Here is a 17,578-nt window from a genome sequence, read left to right on the forward strand (position 1 = left end):
CTCTCTCTCTCTCTCTCTCTCTCTCTCTCTCTCTCTCTCTCTCTCTTTCTCTCTCTCTTTCTCTCTCTCTACCCCTCTCTCTTTCTCTCTCTCTATCCTCCCCCCTCTCTCTTTCTTTCTCTCTCTCCTCCTTCTGTCTCTGTTTCTCTCACTCCGTTTCTGTCTCTATCTATATATCTCTGTCTTTGTGTATGTCACTTTTTCTCCCTGTTCCTGTCCTGTCTCTGCCTCCAGTTCTCTGTCTGACTCTGTATCTCTCAAAAACAACAAATATTTTTGAAAGGGAGTCTTAAGTTTGTTTGGGAAACATGTTTGTGTCTTTTCTTTCCAGCCTCTGACACCAGATGATTGTGGATAGGCCCTCATCCCCCCTTCTTTAGAGAAAGAGAAGATGAGACAAGGGATGGGGGAATCAGCCTTTCCCTCTGTCTCTTAGGAAATGCTTAGTTGAGCACACAAATCCTTGGCTTTTTCTTACTGGTGGATTGAATCAGAGCTGGAAGAGACCCCAGAGGCCATTAATAATTCCTTGTTTTACATGCAACCTCTCAATCCATCCACACACACATGGATCAAAAGGAGTATTTACCCTTGCTATGTTCCAGGCACTGTGTTGGCACTGGCCATACAGATAAACAAAAGAAACAATTCCCTAGTTGGAAAGTAATGTAAGCTCAGAGATGTACAGTGAGTCATCAAGGTCACACAGGTATTAATTAGCAGATCTGTCTCAGTGTACTTTCCCCACTAGGTACATTGGAAAGCATGATGGAATTAGAGTCCTCAATACTTTTTTCAGTTCTTAATAATTATTCCATCTCTGTCCCTCTCTTGCTTTTTAATTTTTGGCAAATCCCTTCCTCCCTAAGGCTACCTTCCATCTACCTTGAATTTATCTTCTCTGAATCAATTTATATGCATGTGGTCTCTCCATTAGAATAGAAGCTTCTTGAGGGCAGAGACTATTTTCACTAAGTGGTATGGCAAAATACAAACAAAAAAAAACTTTCCTATTATCAGAACCAAAAGGGAAAGGGGCTGCTTGGGAAGGTTAGAAGTTCCCCACAGGACCTTAGTATCCAGAGAGTCCAAACTATGCCAGACAATGATTTTCAGACCAACAAATGGTCTCTCCAACCAACCTCTTACTCAAATGCTTCCCCATAGAAGTATTCAATCAGAAGTTCAGGAACCACTTCTCAAGTCTTCCAAAAATTCCTTTTCAGGTAGGAGTTGGATTTGGAAACCTCCAAGGTTCTAGTTCTGAGAGTCTGGGATCTTTCTAGGAAAAGGCTGTTGAAAATCTCAACCAATCACCTGGTAAAAGGAAATATAAAACTTTAACAGTTTTAGATCACAGGATTTCGAGCTAGAAGGGGCCTGAGAAATCATCTCTGGTTTCAGTGATTCTAAGCCAGACCTCCATTTTATAGGAAAATTGTAAGTTCCCTGAGGGCAGGCAACCATTGGTCCTTTTCCCGTCTATCCTCAATGCCTAGCACTTGGGTTTATTTTTAAATGTTTTATTTTAATAAAAAATTTACACATAACTTTTCCAAAGTCATATTTCTCTCCCTCCATTCTTCCCTCCTCTGCCCCTGGAGCTGACAAGAATTTCAATCTGGGTCATACATGTATTTGCACACAAAACATATTTCCATATTATTCATTTTCATAAGCAAATAATCTTTTGGAATCAAGACCCCAAACATATACCCAAATAAACAAGTGAGAAATCATGTTTTCGTCTGCATTCCAACTCCAACAGTTCTTTCTCTGGAGGTGGAGAGTATTCTTTGTCATAAGTCCTCAGAATTATCTTGGATCATTGTATTGTTGTTAGTAGCAAGATCTATCATATCTGATCACTCCACAATACGTCAGATACTGTGTAAATTGTTCTCTTGGTTCTGCTTATTTCACTCTGCATCAATTCATGGAGGTCTTTCCAGCTCTTTCTGAAATCATCCTGTTCATCATTCCTTGTAGCATAATAGTTTTCCATCACCATCATATACCACAATGTGTTCAGCCTTTCCCCAAATGAGGGACATTCCTTTAGTCTCCAATACTTTGCCACTACAAAAAGTGCAGCTATAAATATTTTTGTGCAAAAAGGCCCTTTCCCATTTTATATCACTTTGGGACACAGACCCAGGAGTGGTATTACTGGATCAAAAGGTATGCATTCTTTTAGAGCTCTTTGGACATAACTCCAAATTGCCCTCCAGAATGGTTGGATCAGCTCACAACTCCACCAGCAATAATGCCTAGCACTTAGTAATCCTTTAATAAATGGATGTTGCCTTCTTTCCTGACTGACTTCAAAAGTAGGGAGTCCATGGGGGCAGCTGGGTAGCTCAGTGGATTGAGAGCCAGGCCCAGAGACGGGAGGTCCTAGGTTCAAATCCGGCCTCAGACACTTCCCAGCTGTGTGACCGTGGGCAAGTCACTTGACCCCCATTGCCTACCCTTACCACTCTTCCACCTATAAGTCAATATACAGAAGTTAAGGGTTTAAAATAAAAAAAAAAAAAAAAAAAAGTAGGGAGTCCTCGACAGTCTTGAGAGAAGAGCAAGCCACTCCGATGGGCATGTGGGGGCCCAACATTGCCCTGGGGCTTCCCAAAAATGTCAGCTGGAGCCTGTCAGCCCCAGCAAAGAAACACCATCACAGCAACATAAGCATTCACAAGTGACAGTTCACACCAGCCTCCATTTTTGCCACTGGCAACATTAATTTTTAACTTTTTTCCCACTTAGCCTTTTGTGAAAAATTGGTTTGCAGTTTAGTATCGCACATCCTGCTTAACAAGGAGCTCATCACATTATAAAGTTAGGAAGTTTTTCTCCCTTTTTTCCAGCTAAAATCTGCCTCAATATAATATTCTCCCAATTCTCCTGCCCCCTAGGGTCAGGCAGAACAAGTCCATGCTTTCTTCCACATATTAGCTTTCCCAATATTTGAAGACAATTATCATGAGGCCCCCCAGAAAGTGTTCTCTTCTCCAGACTAACTCTTCCAAGTTCCTTTAGTTCGTCTCAAAGGCTGTGGTTTCTTAGGGTCATGGGATTTGGAACTGGAAGGGATCTTAGATATCATTTATCCTGGCCCCCTCATTGTATGGAGGAGGAAACCAAGACCAAATGAAAGGAAATGACTTCCCCAGGGTCACGTAGGTATAAGTAGCAGAGTTTCAATTTAAACCCAGAGCCACTGACTCCAAAACCTCCTTTCTCTACTACATAGTGTCTCTTTAGAGAGGGCGTTCAATTCCTCTTGCACCTTGGGGCCAAGGCCAACTGACCACTGTTCATGCATTAAGACTCTGTCTTCAGGGGGCAGCTGGGTAGCTCAGTGGATTGAGAGTCAGGCCTAGAGACGGGAGGTCTTGGGTTCAAATCTGGTCTCAGACACTTCCCAGTTGTGTGACCCTGGGCAAGTCACTTGACCCCCATTGCCCACCCTTACCACTCTTCCACCTAGGAGCCAATATACAGAAGTTAAGGGTTTAAAAAAAATAAAAAATAAATAAAATCTAAAAAAAATTACTATCTTCAGGGTACTCCCACCGCTCCTTTAGAGCCCGGTGGGATAAAAGCAGGTGAGTCTCTGTAAAGTGATTTCTAGAGGCCACATTGAAGGCTTCCCAATTCCTAAAACCAGTTTTTAAACATTTCTTCGGAAAAACCCCATTGAGACTGAGCTTAAGACAGGATGATGTCCTTCCCTGTTTCATTTAATTTTGAAAAGCCTTCATCTGAGCCATTCCCATCCAGCAGGAATTGGCAGGCACAATCCTGCAGAGCTGAGGATTTGAAACGTGGTCTCTCTGGCTTTGAGAAACATCAACTTCTCCCAGTTCCTGCTGTCTGGGTGGTCCATTCTTCTGCCAAGGAACCTTGGGATTGTCTGGGTGGCTCTCTCGTTGTCAAAAAGCTGTTTGTTTTTTTGTTGATAGAAGCAGACAGAAGATGGGGAGCCACCGCCTGCAAACCCAGCTTTGGAGACAAGGGCCAGCAGAAAGATCCGACCAGCCTCACAGCCACACCTGAGCCAACTTGGGAACGAGGAGGCCCAGCGTGAGACGTGGATGGACCGGTTCCGAAAGCTAGAAAATGCCCTCTACTTGTGTGACATGAACAATACAGGTGAAGGTCTAGTCTTGAAACAAGTCCCCTCTTAGTGTGCAGGCAGGCTCCTTGGTGACATCTAACAAATTCCAGAATGGGGTGAGAGGGGAAGGTCCCCCATTCATTATGTTATTTGTTTATAATTTATGATATTTATTTATTATCCATTTACTTTTATAACTTGTTTATGATATTATTTATTATTATTACTAGTATTTATATTGCACTTTAATGATTGCAAAGCTTTTAATACATATTCTCTCTTCTGATCTTCACAATAACCCTGTAAGGTAGGTATTATTATTATACCCATTTTTGAGATGAGAAAACTGAACCCAAGTAAGATTAAGTGGCTTGCTTGGGGGTCCCACAGCTAGGAAGTATCTGAGGTAGGTTTAGCTTTCAGTTCTTGCTGATTCCAAGTCTGCACTCTATCCATTACAGCAGCTGGCTGCCTTCTCTTTTCTCAAATGCAGGAGTATTTTGAAAAATACAAACCATTATTCAAATGCAAGGAACAATTCCTGCAGGTAAAATTAAATGAGCAGAAATGCCATTACAAAAGCAAACTTTATTGAAGTGGAACCATGACAAGATTCCCAAGCTTTAGCTGAGGCTCAGCTGTTGAAAGCCATATTTCATAAAACCATATAAATTATAGAAAACAAAAAGGTATAGCTGGAGGGGACCCTGAGAATATAGAAATAGGGGAAGTCAATACTTGAGGGAACTCTTCAAAACTCCAATGTTCTCCCTCTTAAGAGACTTGAGAACAGAGTCTTAGAGCCAATAGAGAGCTTAGATCAGAGAATAGGAGGTCTGGGGTGCATGTTACAATACAGAATATTAGAGCATAGAATGATGGATCTGAAAGGGACTTTAGAACCTAAGATGGTAGAACATAGAATGCTAAAGCTAGAAGTGACTTTGATACATAGAATATTAGAACAGAGAATGTAGACTATTGGAGCTGTAGTAGCACATTAGAGTGTAAAATGTTAGAATAGAGTTTTGGAGCTTCCTTAGAGTATAGAATTTAGAGTGGAATGCTATAACTGGAAGGGGCCTTAGAACATCAAATGGTAGAATGTAAAATGCTGGAGCTGGAATGAACCTTAGGACATGGAATGTTAGAATAGAGAACAGTAGAATGTACAATGATAGAACATAGAATGCTAGAACTAGGAGGAGCCTTTAGGACATAGAGACCTTTATAAAATGAGGGTCTTAACTTGGACAGCAGTTCTTCTGGAGGAAGCATTGGAGGCAGGAAGAATTATTGCCTCAGATGCTTACTTCCTGTGCAACCCAGAAAAGGTAATAACATCTTTGTTCCTTTTTTCCCTGATCTGTAAAATAAGGAGGTTGGGCTATACCGACTCTAAGATCCTTTCCAGTTCTAGATTTTTTTAGTCCAAGATCTAGAATCCCTTCTTCCTTTATTTCTGATCTCCATCTCCACAAATCTAAAAAAAGAGGGGAGAGAAACAGAAACACAGACAGTGACAGAGAGACAGAGAAAGAGAAGATTAAAAAAGAATTAGAAGAAAAGATCAGGAAAAGTTTCCAGAGGAGGAGGATATAACTGAGCTGGGCCTTCAAAGAGAATCAAAATTCTGAGAAATGGTGATGTTGTCATATATGCCAAGTTTGAGATCTAGTTTGTGGAAGTACTTTGGGGCATGAGATGGAGCACTTAATTCAGAGAAGAGCCGGCATTCCCAGTTTGGGGATAAAGTAGGGTTGTTAATGTGGAACAAAGTTCAAAGGATAAATTAGAACCAAATTGCAGAAGGTGATCAATGCCAGCTACACACCAACTTCTCTTTTGGAAGACATTGGTAAAAGGAGGGAAACCAGGATGGCAAAGATACTTCAAGATCAGGCCATGTGGCAAGAGACTGAAGAAGAGGAGTTAGAGAAAGCATGAGAGATTTCTTCCAATAAAGGGCAGTGGCATGTATGAAAGAGAAATTTGCCTTGTTCTGCCTGACCCAGGAAGCAGAAACAGAACCAGGGGTGGACATTGCTAACAGGTGAATTTAGTATTTTTATAGGGTAATAAAGCTATCCACATGTAGTTGGAGATCATGCAAATTATAGATTTAGAGCTGAAAGAGACCTCAAGAGTTCACTTAGCTCAACCCACTCAGTCTAGATATAAGAAAAGGAGGACCAAGGAAGGTTAGTGACTTGCTAAAGGTCACATGTAAAGCCATCAAAAGCAAATTGGGATTCAAATTCTCTAACTACAGACCTCAGACCCTTTCATGTGCCATCATGGTTTACCCATTCCTAGAGGTGATTAAGCAAAGCTAGTCGACTACTCATCAGACATGTTTTGGAGGAAATTCTTCAAGTATGGATCAAATACCATGGCTCCTGAGTTCCCTTCCAACTCTTAGTCTGTGTGTTTCATTGAATAAGTTCATAGGATGATGATAAAGGCACAAACAATGGTAATAGCCTTGCAAATGGAAAGAAGGGAAAAATCAACAGAAATGAATTGGATGTGATGGGCAAGTAAGAGCAACAAATCAAAAATGACTATTGTCTTTTCAGCCTAGGGGGTTCACATCTTTAGAGTTAGAAAGGTACCTAGGAGATCTTTTGAGACCAAACCCCTCCTTTATACAGATAAGGGAAGTGAGTGACAGAGTTGTTTTTGTTTTTGTTTTTGTTTTTAAGTGACTTGACCAAGTTCATAGACATTTTATATATAAATATATATGTTGTTGTTGTTGTTCAGGCATTTCAGTCATCTGAGTTCAACTTTTTGTAATGCCATTTGGGTTTTTTTTTGACAAAGGTGCTGAAGTGGTTTTCCATTTCCTTCTCCAGCTCTTGTTATAAATGAGGAAACTGAGGTAAATAGTACTACGTGATTTGCCCAGAGTCACATGGCTAGTAAAGGTTTGAAGCTGAGTTTGAACTCCTCTCTTTACTCTAAGCCCAGTGCTCTATCAACTGAGCCACTTGCTGTCCTTGTAATTATCTGAAGCAAGATTTAAACCTAGATCTTCCTCTTTCCAAATCCAGTGCCCCATTGACTATCTCACACTAATAAGGAGGATGAGATACACTTAGTAGAAGAACGTGCTGAGTAGAGCTTTGGATGTACAAGGTTTGAGACACTGGTGGGGTACTTTGAGGGAAATACACAAAAGGCAGTTTCCAGATGTGAACTAAATCTCAGAGAAGAGATTAGAAAATGTAATGACTTTAGGAGTCATCTGTCTAGAAGTGATCATAGAACCTGTCAGCATAGACAAGACATAGGTGGTCATCAAACTGGAAGGGACTTGAGAGATGATCTTTCCCATGATTCAAACCCAGCTCAGCGTAGAGTCCTAGATTTCAATCTGGAAAGGGTCCTTGAAGGATATTTAGTTCAACCTCTTCACTTTACAAATAAAGAAACTTAGAATGACTCAAATTAAGAGACTTATCCAAAGTCACACAGGCAACAAGAAACAGAGAAGGAATTTGAGTCAAGGTGTTCAGCCTGTATTTTTGTACCGTACCATACTGTCTCCCACAGAAGAGATTGTTACTAGGGCCAGGAGAGGGTTTAAGAATAATAATGGCAGAAGACATTAATTTTAAAAGTTCTTTGTATATGTTGGACCTCACCTAGAATATGAAACAACATTGCTACTCCTAACTCATAAGGAAATGGAATGTGACCTACCAGAGTCATCAAATTAATAAATATTTGGGTCAGGATTCAAACCCAAGGCTTTGTAACTCAGAGGTCAGTATTCTGCATTTGGGAGGAAGACGGGGAAGATGAAGCAAATGAGTCCATTCAGGAGACCCAGAAAGAACAGTCTAAAGAGGTCAGAGGAGAATATGATGAAGTACAGAAAAGTCAAGGAGAAGGAGGCCTGAAGAGGGGCCCATTGGATTCAGCAGTTTCTCTGTCATGGGTGACCTTTATGAGAAAGCCTTAGTTGAGTGGTGAGATCAGAAGCCAGATTGCTCAAGCCTGAAGAGAGCGTGGGTGGAAAGATAGTTGAGAATGCCTTATCCAATATGTCTCATTTGAATTCGTAGCCCCAATAAACATTTATAAAGTCTCTGGTCACACATTAAAAAATAGGGTAGGGTCAGGTTCATGTCCAAGTTTCACCATTCATTTTGACAGGTTTCCAAGGTGATTTAGATCAGAGAAATGATATACCAGGATTTCTGCAAGGCATTTGACCCAGAATTTCAGCGTATCTTTATGGATTAGCCCATCCTGTTCATTTTATAGAATACACACTTTGTGGCATAGAGAGAATGTGGGCTTTGCCCCTGGGTGTTGTGGGACCCAGAGGAGCATCTGAGTTCCCTTTGCTTCCCTGCCCATGCTCATTCCACACTCACCATTGCCCTTGAAGGAACTAATCACAATGTCGTAAGAGGATCAGTTGAATTAAATGGAACCTTTTACCTGGAGAAGAGGGAGCTCCCAGAAGAAGTCAATACATCTAGTTAGCAAGTATTTATCAAGCATCTACTCTGTGCTAGGCACTGTTCTAATCACTGAATATATATATAGAAAAGGGAAAAAAAAGTCGTGCCCTCAAGGAGCTCACAGTCCAATGGAGGATTCAACATGCAAACATCTATGTAAAACAAGACATATAGAGTAGAAATGGTAGGTCAGAGAGGAAGGCTCTAGAATTGAAGGAATCCAGGAAAGGCTTCATGTTAATGGAGACTTGAAGGAAGCCAGGGAAGCCAGGAGAGGGAAAGGAGGAAGGAAAGGATTACAAGTCTAGATGTTGACAAGTAGAAATGACTAGAGTCAAAAGGAGAAGAGAGAGATTAATCCTGTTCTGCATGGCCCAGCAAGACAGAACTATAAACAATAGAGTTGAAAGAGAACAGCTTTCCCCTAAATAAAAGGAACAATGTCCTAACAGAGTTACATGAATTTTCAATAGATTGACCATGGAAAAATAATAGAAAGTATTTTAGTAGGTTCTGGAAGCCTATTTTGTGGGAGAAGATTCTAGGTAGAGTTCATCATCTGGGCTGGTATTAGATAACCTGGGAGTCCTCTTTCCAAACTGAGATTCTATGATACCATGGTAATGACCTGGGCCTGAGGTAAAGAAGCTTGGGTTCTGGCAAGCTTGAGATTTGAGTCCCCAAAGAATAGTAATAAACATAAGAGAACTGTTAGGCTTTCTCATACCACAACCTTGTGAGTTAGGTCATGCAAGTAATTTTCCCAATTTGAAAGATAAGGAAACTGAGGCACCAGGAGGTCATATGATAGCACGTCATAGCTAGTCAACCTTTAGAGCCCTGCTTTCTGGACTCTGACCTCAGTGCTGTTTTCTTTCTAGCATGTTCTTTCCAAAGTAAGAGATGGGTTGAAAAAAACAGCCCTCAAAATGCAGTGACTATTGATGGCTACAGCCTCAGTCACTGATCTATGCCTCCCCAGGCCTGGGCCTCATTCTTGTGGGGTTTCTGGAGAAATAAGTTCTCTATGGAGTTTTATTGACCTTGGTAGATGATGGATGTAAATAAATTAAAAGGGCAGATTTGAAATACTTTCCCCATGACTTCTTCATTATTTATTTCTGTTTTTCCTGTTTCCATGAAATGTGTAGAACCACTGCAGCCAAAGAATAGGTCAGCAAGAGATGGGAATGTCTGAGGCAAGTTTTAATGAAAAATTAAGATTGTCCGAGGTCAGCATGTTGGCTGACTCATTGGCCACAAACTTAGGAAGCAACCACAGCCTCTTAGCAGAAAGAGGACCTACATTATAGAATTGCAGAACAGTTCTAAATCCTCTTCTCCCTCTGACTCTGGCTATTTCCATTGGCTAGTACCTGTACTTGTAATCTTCTCCTTCCTCATCTCCCCCTCCTGGCTTCCCTGACCTCCTTCAAGGCTCAACTAAACAATTTCCTTTTATATGAAAACTTTCCTGAATTCCCTCAATTCTAGAGCTTTCCTCTTTGAATTTACCTTCCCTTTACACTCTATGCATCTTGCTTTACATGGCTGACCTTAGAACATGGAATTTAAGAACAGAATAATCACTAGTATTAATGATGAAAAAGAACTTAGAAACCACATTAAAGTTCAAAAGGACATTAGAATGGTTGATCTAGAGGGAAGACTAGGTCATAAATATTAAACCTGAAAGAGACCTTGGAACTTAGAATATCAGAGGTAGAAGAGATCTAAAGAATATAATGTCAGAACTTAGAGCATCAAATATCAGAACTTTGGAAAGACATTAGCTCAAAAGATGGATCAGAGAAAGACCCCAGAACATAAAATGTTAGAACTTAGAGCTAGGATATAGAATATAGAATGTTAGAGTATGAATGTACATGGTCTTGAAAAAAGAATGTCAGAGCTGGAAGCAACCTTAGAACTGAGAATTTCAGAGCCTAAAGGCTAATCTTAGAACACAGAATATTAGCACTGGAAGATATCTTTGGACATAGAATGTTAGAACTGGAAGGGACCTTAGAATATAGAATGTCAGAGCTAGGAGGAACCTTTGAACATAGAATATTAGAGCTGGGAAGGACCTTAAGACATAAGCTGTTGGAGCTAGAAAGCACTCTAGATAATAACATCTTAGAACCCAGAGCTGGAAGAGACAGTGTTCAAGTTGGAAGGGTCCTCACCACATAGAATGTTAGTGCTTAGAGGTATCAACACATGGCTGTTGAAGCTAGAAGAGAGATTAACATTTACTGGGTCCAACTACTTTGTTTTTACAAATCAGGGAGGGTAGTGATATTTCCAAGGTTAGTCAGCTAGTGAATGTAACAACAAGAATTTGGAAGCAAGCGTCCCTATCTCTAGCTCGAAGGTCCCTGCCCTACACTGTACCAGATTCTGGTATTTCTCCCTTTTGGAAACAGCTATGCTCTCCAATGTTCTGAAAATAGAGAAGCCTGGCCATGCTTGATTGGAGATGTAGGCTGTTCACTGCATAAATATTTATTTGGCTTTTCCTATGTACAAGTACATACTAGGATGAACATGCAGTGCATAGAAGGGCCAAAGGACTGATATGAGTGATTGCTTCAATCAACCAAGGATGGCAAATGATATTCAACAAACAGATTATCTTTTCCTTTGAGGAGGTGGTGGGTTTGTTGCCCTGGTCAGCTCTCTGAAGGAGGGATGGAAAGTCCTCCCTGCTTCTTGCCACTGCGTGTATGTGTATAGGGGTGTATGTTTGTGTTTTCATTGAGGGGGTGGGGGATGGACAAGAGCAAAAGAGGATGGACTTTAGCACATGATGAGAGATTGAAGGATTGTAGTGAGCAGCTGTTTGGGGAGTCCACTAATGACATGATAGATTGGAATGGGCACACATTTCAGCTGATGGAATTTTTAGTTTGACATCAGGATGAATTTCCAAGCAGTAAAGATGGGAAGCTCTTTAAATCATAGAACACAGAATACTACCGTTGTAAGAGAACTCAGGATCTAGACTATTAGAGCACACAGATTGTAAGAAATGGTCCAGGGACCTTCGAAAATAAAATATTAAAGATGGTATGTGCATGAGAAGATAAAATGTTGGAGCCAGAAGGGAATTTAGGAGATAGAATGTTACAATGTAGGATGTCACCTTGGGAAGGGATTCCAGAGCAAGAATGGGAAGATTGGGAGGGTCTTAAGGATATGGGATGATAGAGCTTGGAGGGACCTTAGAAGAGAAAATGTCAGAGCTGAGAAGAGTCTTAAAAGGGGGAATGTCAGAGCTGGAGGGGGCTTTATAACAGGGAAAGTCAGAGCTTGAAGGGGCCTTGGAAGAGAGAATGTCAGATCGGGAAGGGAGCTTAGAACCAGAACTGGAAGGGTTATTAGTACAAAGAATGTTAAAGCAGTGAATGTCAGAGGTGACAGAGGCTGTGGAACATAGAATGTTACAAATAAACAAAGTGATAGAATAGACATCTGAAAGGAATCTGAAAACATAGAATGAGAGACCTTAGCACATAGAATGTCAGAACTGGTAGAGACCTCAGAACGCTGAAAGTTCAAAAAAAAACAAATAAAAAAGAATTAAACATAGTCTATTAGAGGAACCTAAAACTAAAAGATGGGAAGTCATCTGCAGTGAGATGAACAGGCAACAGAGTCAGGTCTGGATGGTACAGTGGTTAAAGCATTGGATTGGATATGAGGAAAATTTGCATTGGAGTCCTGCCTCAGATATTACTGTGGAACCCTGGGCAAGTTGCTCATCCTCAACCCCAACTTCTAGGAGACCACTAGAACTTCCTTTCACTCCCAGATGAATGGTGCCAGAACCTAGGATTGAAACTAGCCATTTACTAACTTGGGAAAGTTTTTGTGCCTCAATTTTCTCATCTATAAAATAAAGATAATAATAGCACCTACCTTAAAGAGTTGTTAGGAAGAATCAAATAGATAACACTTGCCAAGTACTTTGCAAACCTTAAAATTTTAAATGTGTTTATATTATTCTAGAGTTTGATGGGAACACAGGCTAGGGAATCCAGATACAATGCTTTAAGCATATTTGAGAAGGAAAAGGTCATATACAAATGAATTCATTTATGAAATCTCTATTAAGCACCTTTGTCTGTCCAGTGTGCTAAATGAGGTGATGGAGAAGGTAGAAAGAAGAGTAAGACAAAGGCCTCCCCTCCCCAGAATCCCAGCATCTCACAGACAGAAGGACTTTTAGGAGACATTGAGTCTAATTCCCAACTGATCCAGCCTCTATTCTATCATGTATCCATCAAGTGGTTGGGTCTTCAGGAAGCATGCCATCTAGAAGGGAAGATAAGATGCCAACAAAGAATACAAAATACATCATGGAGCACAGTGCCATGGGAGGACAGAGGGTAGATAGAAGAATAGGAGAAACTTAGTGACAAAGGAATAATTAAAGATGCCCACCGAGTTAAAAGTCACTTCTAGGTGACCTCAAGCAAAAGAGCCTCAGTTTTCTCTAAAGCAGAAAAAAAAAGCATTGGACTTAAAGCTATTAAGAGGATCCCTTTGCTCTAGGGTTCTATGAGTCTATAACTTTGGGTAATGATCCAGGAGCATTTCAATTTAAAACCCACCCTTCTTTAGAACTGGTTTCAGAATGTTGTCATAGCTACATGAAGTATTTCCTTGAACTTGGCCTAGAATTTAGCTGTGGGTTGCACTCAGCCAATGGTATCATCATGGGGAGCCTGGTAGGAAACACCTCATGAAGCATGTGTCCACATCTCAGTATTGGCTTTGGTCAGCATCAAGGATTCTTGTGAAACACCAGTCTTGACAAGACATAGAGAATCCTCTTCTGGAATCCCATTCAATTCAACAAACATTTATTAAAACCTTACTATGTGTGACATTGCAGAGAGATTAACCTTGAAAATAAGTATCTTTTTACTCTTTCTCTGTTTCTCCATCTCTCTCATTCTGTGTATCTCTTTTTTTTCTTTCCCTATCCATCTATTTCTCTCTTCTTCTGCATCTTTCTGTCACTGTCCATCTGTCTTCTCTTTTTCCTGTTCTCTGTATCTTTCTTTCTTTCAACCTCTGTCTTCTTTTGCCTGTCTATTTCTCCATCTGTCTTATATGTCTCTCTGTCTTGATGTGTTTCTGTTTCTTCCTCTTTCCTTTTCTCTTTCACTATCCCTCTGTTGCTCTGTCTCTGCTCTCTTTCTTTTTCTTTCTTTCTTTCTTTCTTTCTTTCTTTCTTTCTTTCTTTCTTTCTTTCTTTCTTTCTTTCTTTCTTTCTTTCTTTCTTTCTTTCTTTCTTTCTCTTTCTCTGTCTTCCTGCCTCTGAATCTGCCTGTGTTTCCAAATGTCTCTCTGTCTCTGTCTCTGACTCTGTCTGTCTATCTCTGTCTCTCTTCCTCTCTCCCTCCTTCTCTCTCTCTCTTTCCCTCTCTCCTCTTTTTCCCTGTCCCCCCAACACAGGTGTACTGGAGAAGGAGCGAGCCAGGCGTCTCATGCACAACTACAATCTCATTTATAACCTTGCCCTCAGCCCTCTGAAAATTGATCAGGCAGTCCGGAGGTTCCGTGTAGGAGAGAACCTGTTCTTGGAGCCAGCACTACGGTACCTGAAGGAGCTGTGAGACGTGCCCAGATCATCATGCTAACAGCTGTTGCTGTGTCTCCCTTCTTGTACCCAGGGACACGTTTTTCAGAGTCTGAGGATGGGAGAGATGAAGTGTTCCCAGGGAGGTGCAGTCGGCGTAAGCATCCTGGGCGTGCTTCTCATGGCCTTCCTGGCTCAGACCGACCCCCTTTTACCGAATGACATGAAGTTGGGGAGGCTTTATTTGGTTTGGGTGAGAATGTAATCCAGACTTTCACCAACCAGTCCAGCCATTTCCTCAAAGTATGACTTTTAACCTCTTGGCCTCGGTTTCCCCCTTTATAAATCGTGGTGGTGATGGTGATGGGAATGTAGACTCTTAAAGCATCTTTTACCTATTCCACTGTTTATTCAGGATTCAAGTAACCTGATCCGGGTTCTGACTTTCTATAATATAACCTTCTATACTCTAACATTCCTTGTTCTGTCTCCTAAGTTCTCCATTGTAAGTTCTCTCCCAGTTCTGATGTAATATGTTCTAAGAATATATTGTAGGTCTGACATTCTTTGTTCTAAGGTCTCTGCCAACTCTAACATTTCTACCATTGAAAGCACCCCCTCCCCAAAGCTCTAACGTTCTTTCTTCTATGTTCTAGTCATCCGTATTCTAAGGAGCAGCCAATCTCTCACTTTATGTGTTTTTGGATCTCTTTCCCCTCTAACATTCTCTGGTTTGTGTTCTATCACTCTGAGTTCTAAGGCCCAGTGCAGCTCTAACATGCAGTGCTCTAATATATTTTGCCCTGTGCCCTATCATTTTAAGGATCCTCTGACACAGGAGTCCGCAACATATGGCTCTCGAGCCATATCTGGCTCTTTTGAGGGCCAGATATGACTCTTTCTGCAGGAGCCATAAAGTCCATTTTTAGGCACTGTTACAGGAGCGGCATTGTGAGCACTGGACGGCTCTCACAAAATTACATTTTAAAAAAGGTGTCGTTTATGGCTCTCCCGGCCAAAAAGGTTGCCGACCCCTGCTCTGACACTTTGATCTTGTAGGGGATTTGATGTAATTTCCCAGAATTAGTATATTATCTGGCACACATTAGTTACTTAATAAACACTAATTGGTTGATTGATCTAGCCTAAGTTCCCTTGCAGCTCTAACACACAATATTCTGTATTCTATGCATTCCAAGGTCCATATTCTCTTGTTTTCTGCGAACTCTCCTGCCACTGGAGCTTAATAGCTGTGTCACTGTGGGCAAGTTATTTCATCTCTCTAAGAATCTATTCCCTCATGAAATGTCCATAATACATCTGGAGTAGCCTAACTTACAGAGTTGTTAGGAGACTCCAATGGGATAATGGCCATAAAGTGCTTTGTAAGTTGAAAACCCTCAAGATATGCCTCGAGATATGTCATGATCAGGATGGGGATGCTCTGACATTCTATGTTCTAAGCTTCACTTGAGCTCTCACATTCTGTCTGTGATTTAGGAAGGGTCATCAGGGCTTTTGGCACTTGAGGAATCTCTAGAATCCAGCTGAGGTCCCATTTATAGAAAACATCTGATTAATGTAAGCATTTATTTCTCATTACTATGGATCAAATTATATTACAGGAATCATAGCAATGAGAGAGAGAGAGAGAGAGAGAGAGAGAGAGGGAAGGAGGGAGGGAGGGAGAGAGAACTCTTTTTATGAACTTAGCCTAAAATATCAATAATATGGAAATAGGTCTTGATCAATGACACATGTAAAATCCAGTGGAACAGCATGTCAGCTATGAGAAGGCACATTCTTGTGGAGGAAAGGGAGGGAAAGAACATAAATCTTGTAAGCATGGAAAAATTTCCTAAATTAATTAAATAAAATTAAAACAAAACAAAACAAAAGAACTTAGCCTATAGGAAAGAGATGACTTCCATCAGAAAATTATAGTCTCCAAGCTGGATAGTTCTTAAGAAACCATCTAATCCAACATATCCCAGCTCACATGACTCCCAATTCTATCACTATGGATAGATAAAGCATGCCATAGATGGATGGATATGTATGATTTTACTGGAGAAGTAGGTGGTGTAGTATAGAGAGTTCAGCTTCTAATTTTCAAGTAGGTGGCCTAGTCATCCCTGAACCTTTGTTTCATCACCTTTAAAATGGGAATAACAAGAGCCTATACCTACTCACTAGGTTGTGACAAAGCTCAAATGAAATAATCCATGAGAAGTATTTCATGAGTATTAAAGCAAAAAGGAGCTATAATTTCTCCTGATAAAGGAGTGGGGGTTACCTATTGTTTGTCCCCTTGTTGGCAGAATAACAGAAGCAAGGGAGCCTGGAGACATTCACCCAAGAATGGAAAGATCCAGTCTCATGCTCAATATATTAGGAATATTCCCAATAGACATATCACACTTCCCTCTGCCCAAAGCCCCAAAATCTAGTGCCTATTATATCCACCAATTCTGTCTCCTTGAATTCTGGGTAAATTTAAAGGGATTGAATGATTGTTGAATTTAGAACTAGAAGGGGCCAGTCCAACCCCCTCATTTTACAAATGAGCTTCTTGAAACCCAAGGGGGAAATGGCTTGCCTTAGGTTATATCTAGAAAATAGGCAGAGCTGGGATTGGAAGCCATTTTCCTGTTTACAATGTTATGCAGTTGAAAGAAAAAGGAAACAAACCATAATTAGTGCTATGTCCTTCTCATCTCCCAAGTTGCCAACACCATTAGTTAAAACTTCAAGGAGCAAGACGAGGCCAAAGAATTCTCATGATTGGTGAAATCTCTGTTACTATGGATTAAGAAGAAGGTAAAATGCAGATGCTGGCCATATTCCCATTTTATCTTAACATCTTCCCATTCATTCATTCATTTATTCATTAATTCATCCATTCAACAAACACTTTTCTACAATATTTGTATAAGGAACTGTGTTAAAAACTAAGGTGAATGATTCTGAATGCAAAGAGCCTCTTTCAAATCCTGTTTCTTATGCAAACTAGCTGGATGACCTTGGACCAGTCACTTAATTCCCATGGGTCCCAATGTTCTCATCTTTAAAATGGTTGGGCTAACTAGCTTCTGAGGTCCTTTGCAGCTATTAGTCTATATTTCTATGAGCTACCCATCATTTCTTTAAATATTAGCTTGTTTTACTCTGGATAGACTGCAGTCAACATACTAACATTAATTTGACTTTTAGGGAAAAATTAAAATTTGAAGATTCTATTTCAATAATAAAAAGAAATGCTCTGCTGTTAGCCCAATCTTTGGCCATAATTGTAGAAGGGATCCAACAACCATGATGTTTGTGGTGTCAATATGATAAGAGTATTTAAGCTTTTGGTTAATCTAAAAATTCTCTCCCTTTTTCTTTGTC

At 40.5% G+C, this 17,578-nt stretch overlaps 1 protein-coding gene across 1 annotated transcript in view; it reads left to right on the plus strand.

The window, feature by feature from the left end:
- Window positions 1-14,225, plus strand: part of C4H1orf87 (chromosome 4 C1orf87 homolog) — a 108,790-nt gene extending 94,565 nt beyond the window's left edge. Inside the window, exons 10-11 of the mRNA XM_044674776.1 lie at window positions 3,963-4,152; window positions 14,065-14,225. Of these exons, the coding sequence (XP_044530711.1) occupies window positions 3,963-4,152; window positions 14,065-14,225 (351 nt within the window). The remainder of the gene's footprint in view (window positions 1-3,962; window positions 4,153-14,064) is intronic.
- Window positions 14,226-17,578: the final 3,353 nt, after the last annotated feature.

The sequence above is a fragment of the Gracilinanus agilis genome, chromosome 4, assembly GCF_016433145.1.
Source record: "Gracilinanus agilis isolate LMUSP501 chromosome 4, AgileGrace, whole genome shotgun sequence".
Lineage (NCBI taxonomy): Eukaryota > Metazoa > Chordata > Mammalia > Didelphimorphia > Didelphidae > Gracilinanus > Gracilinanus agilis.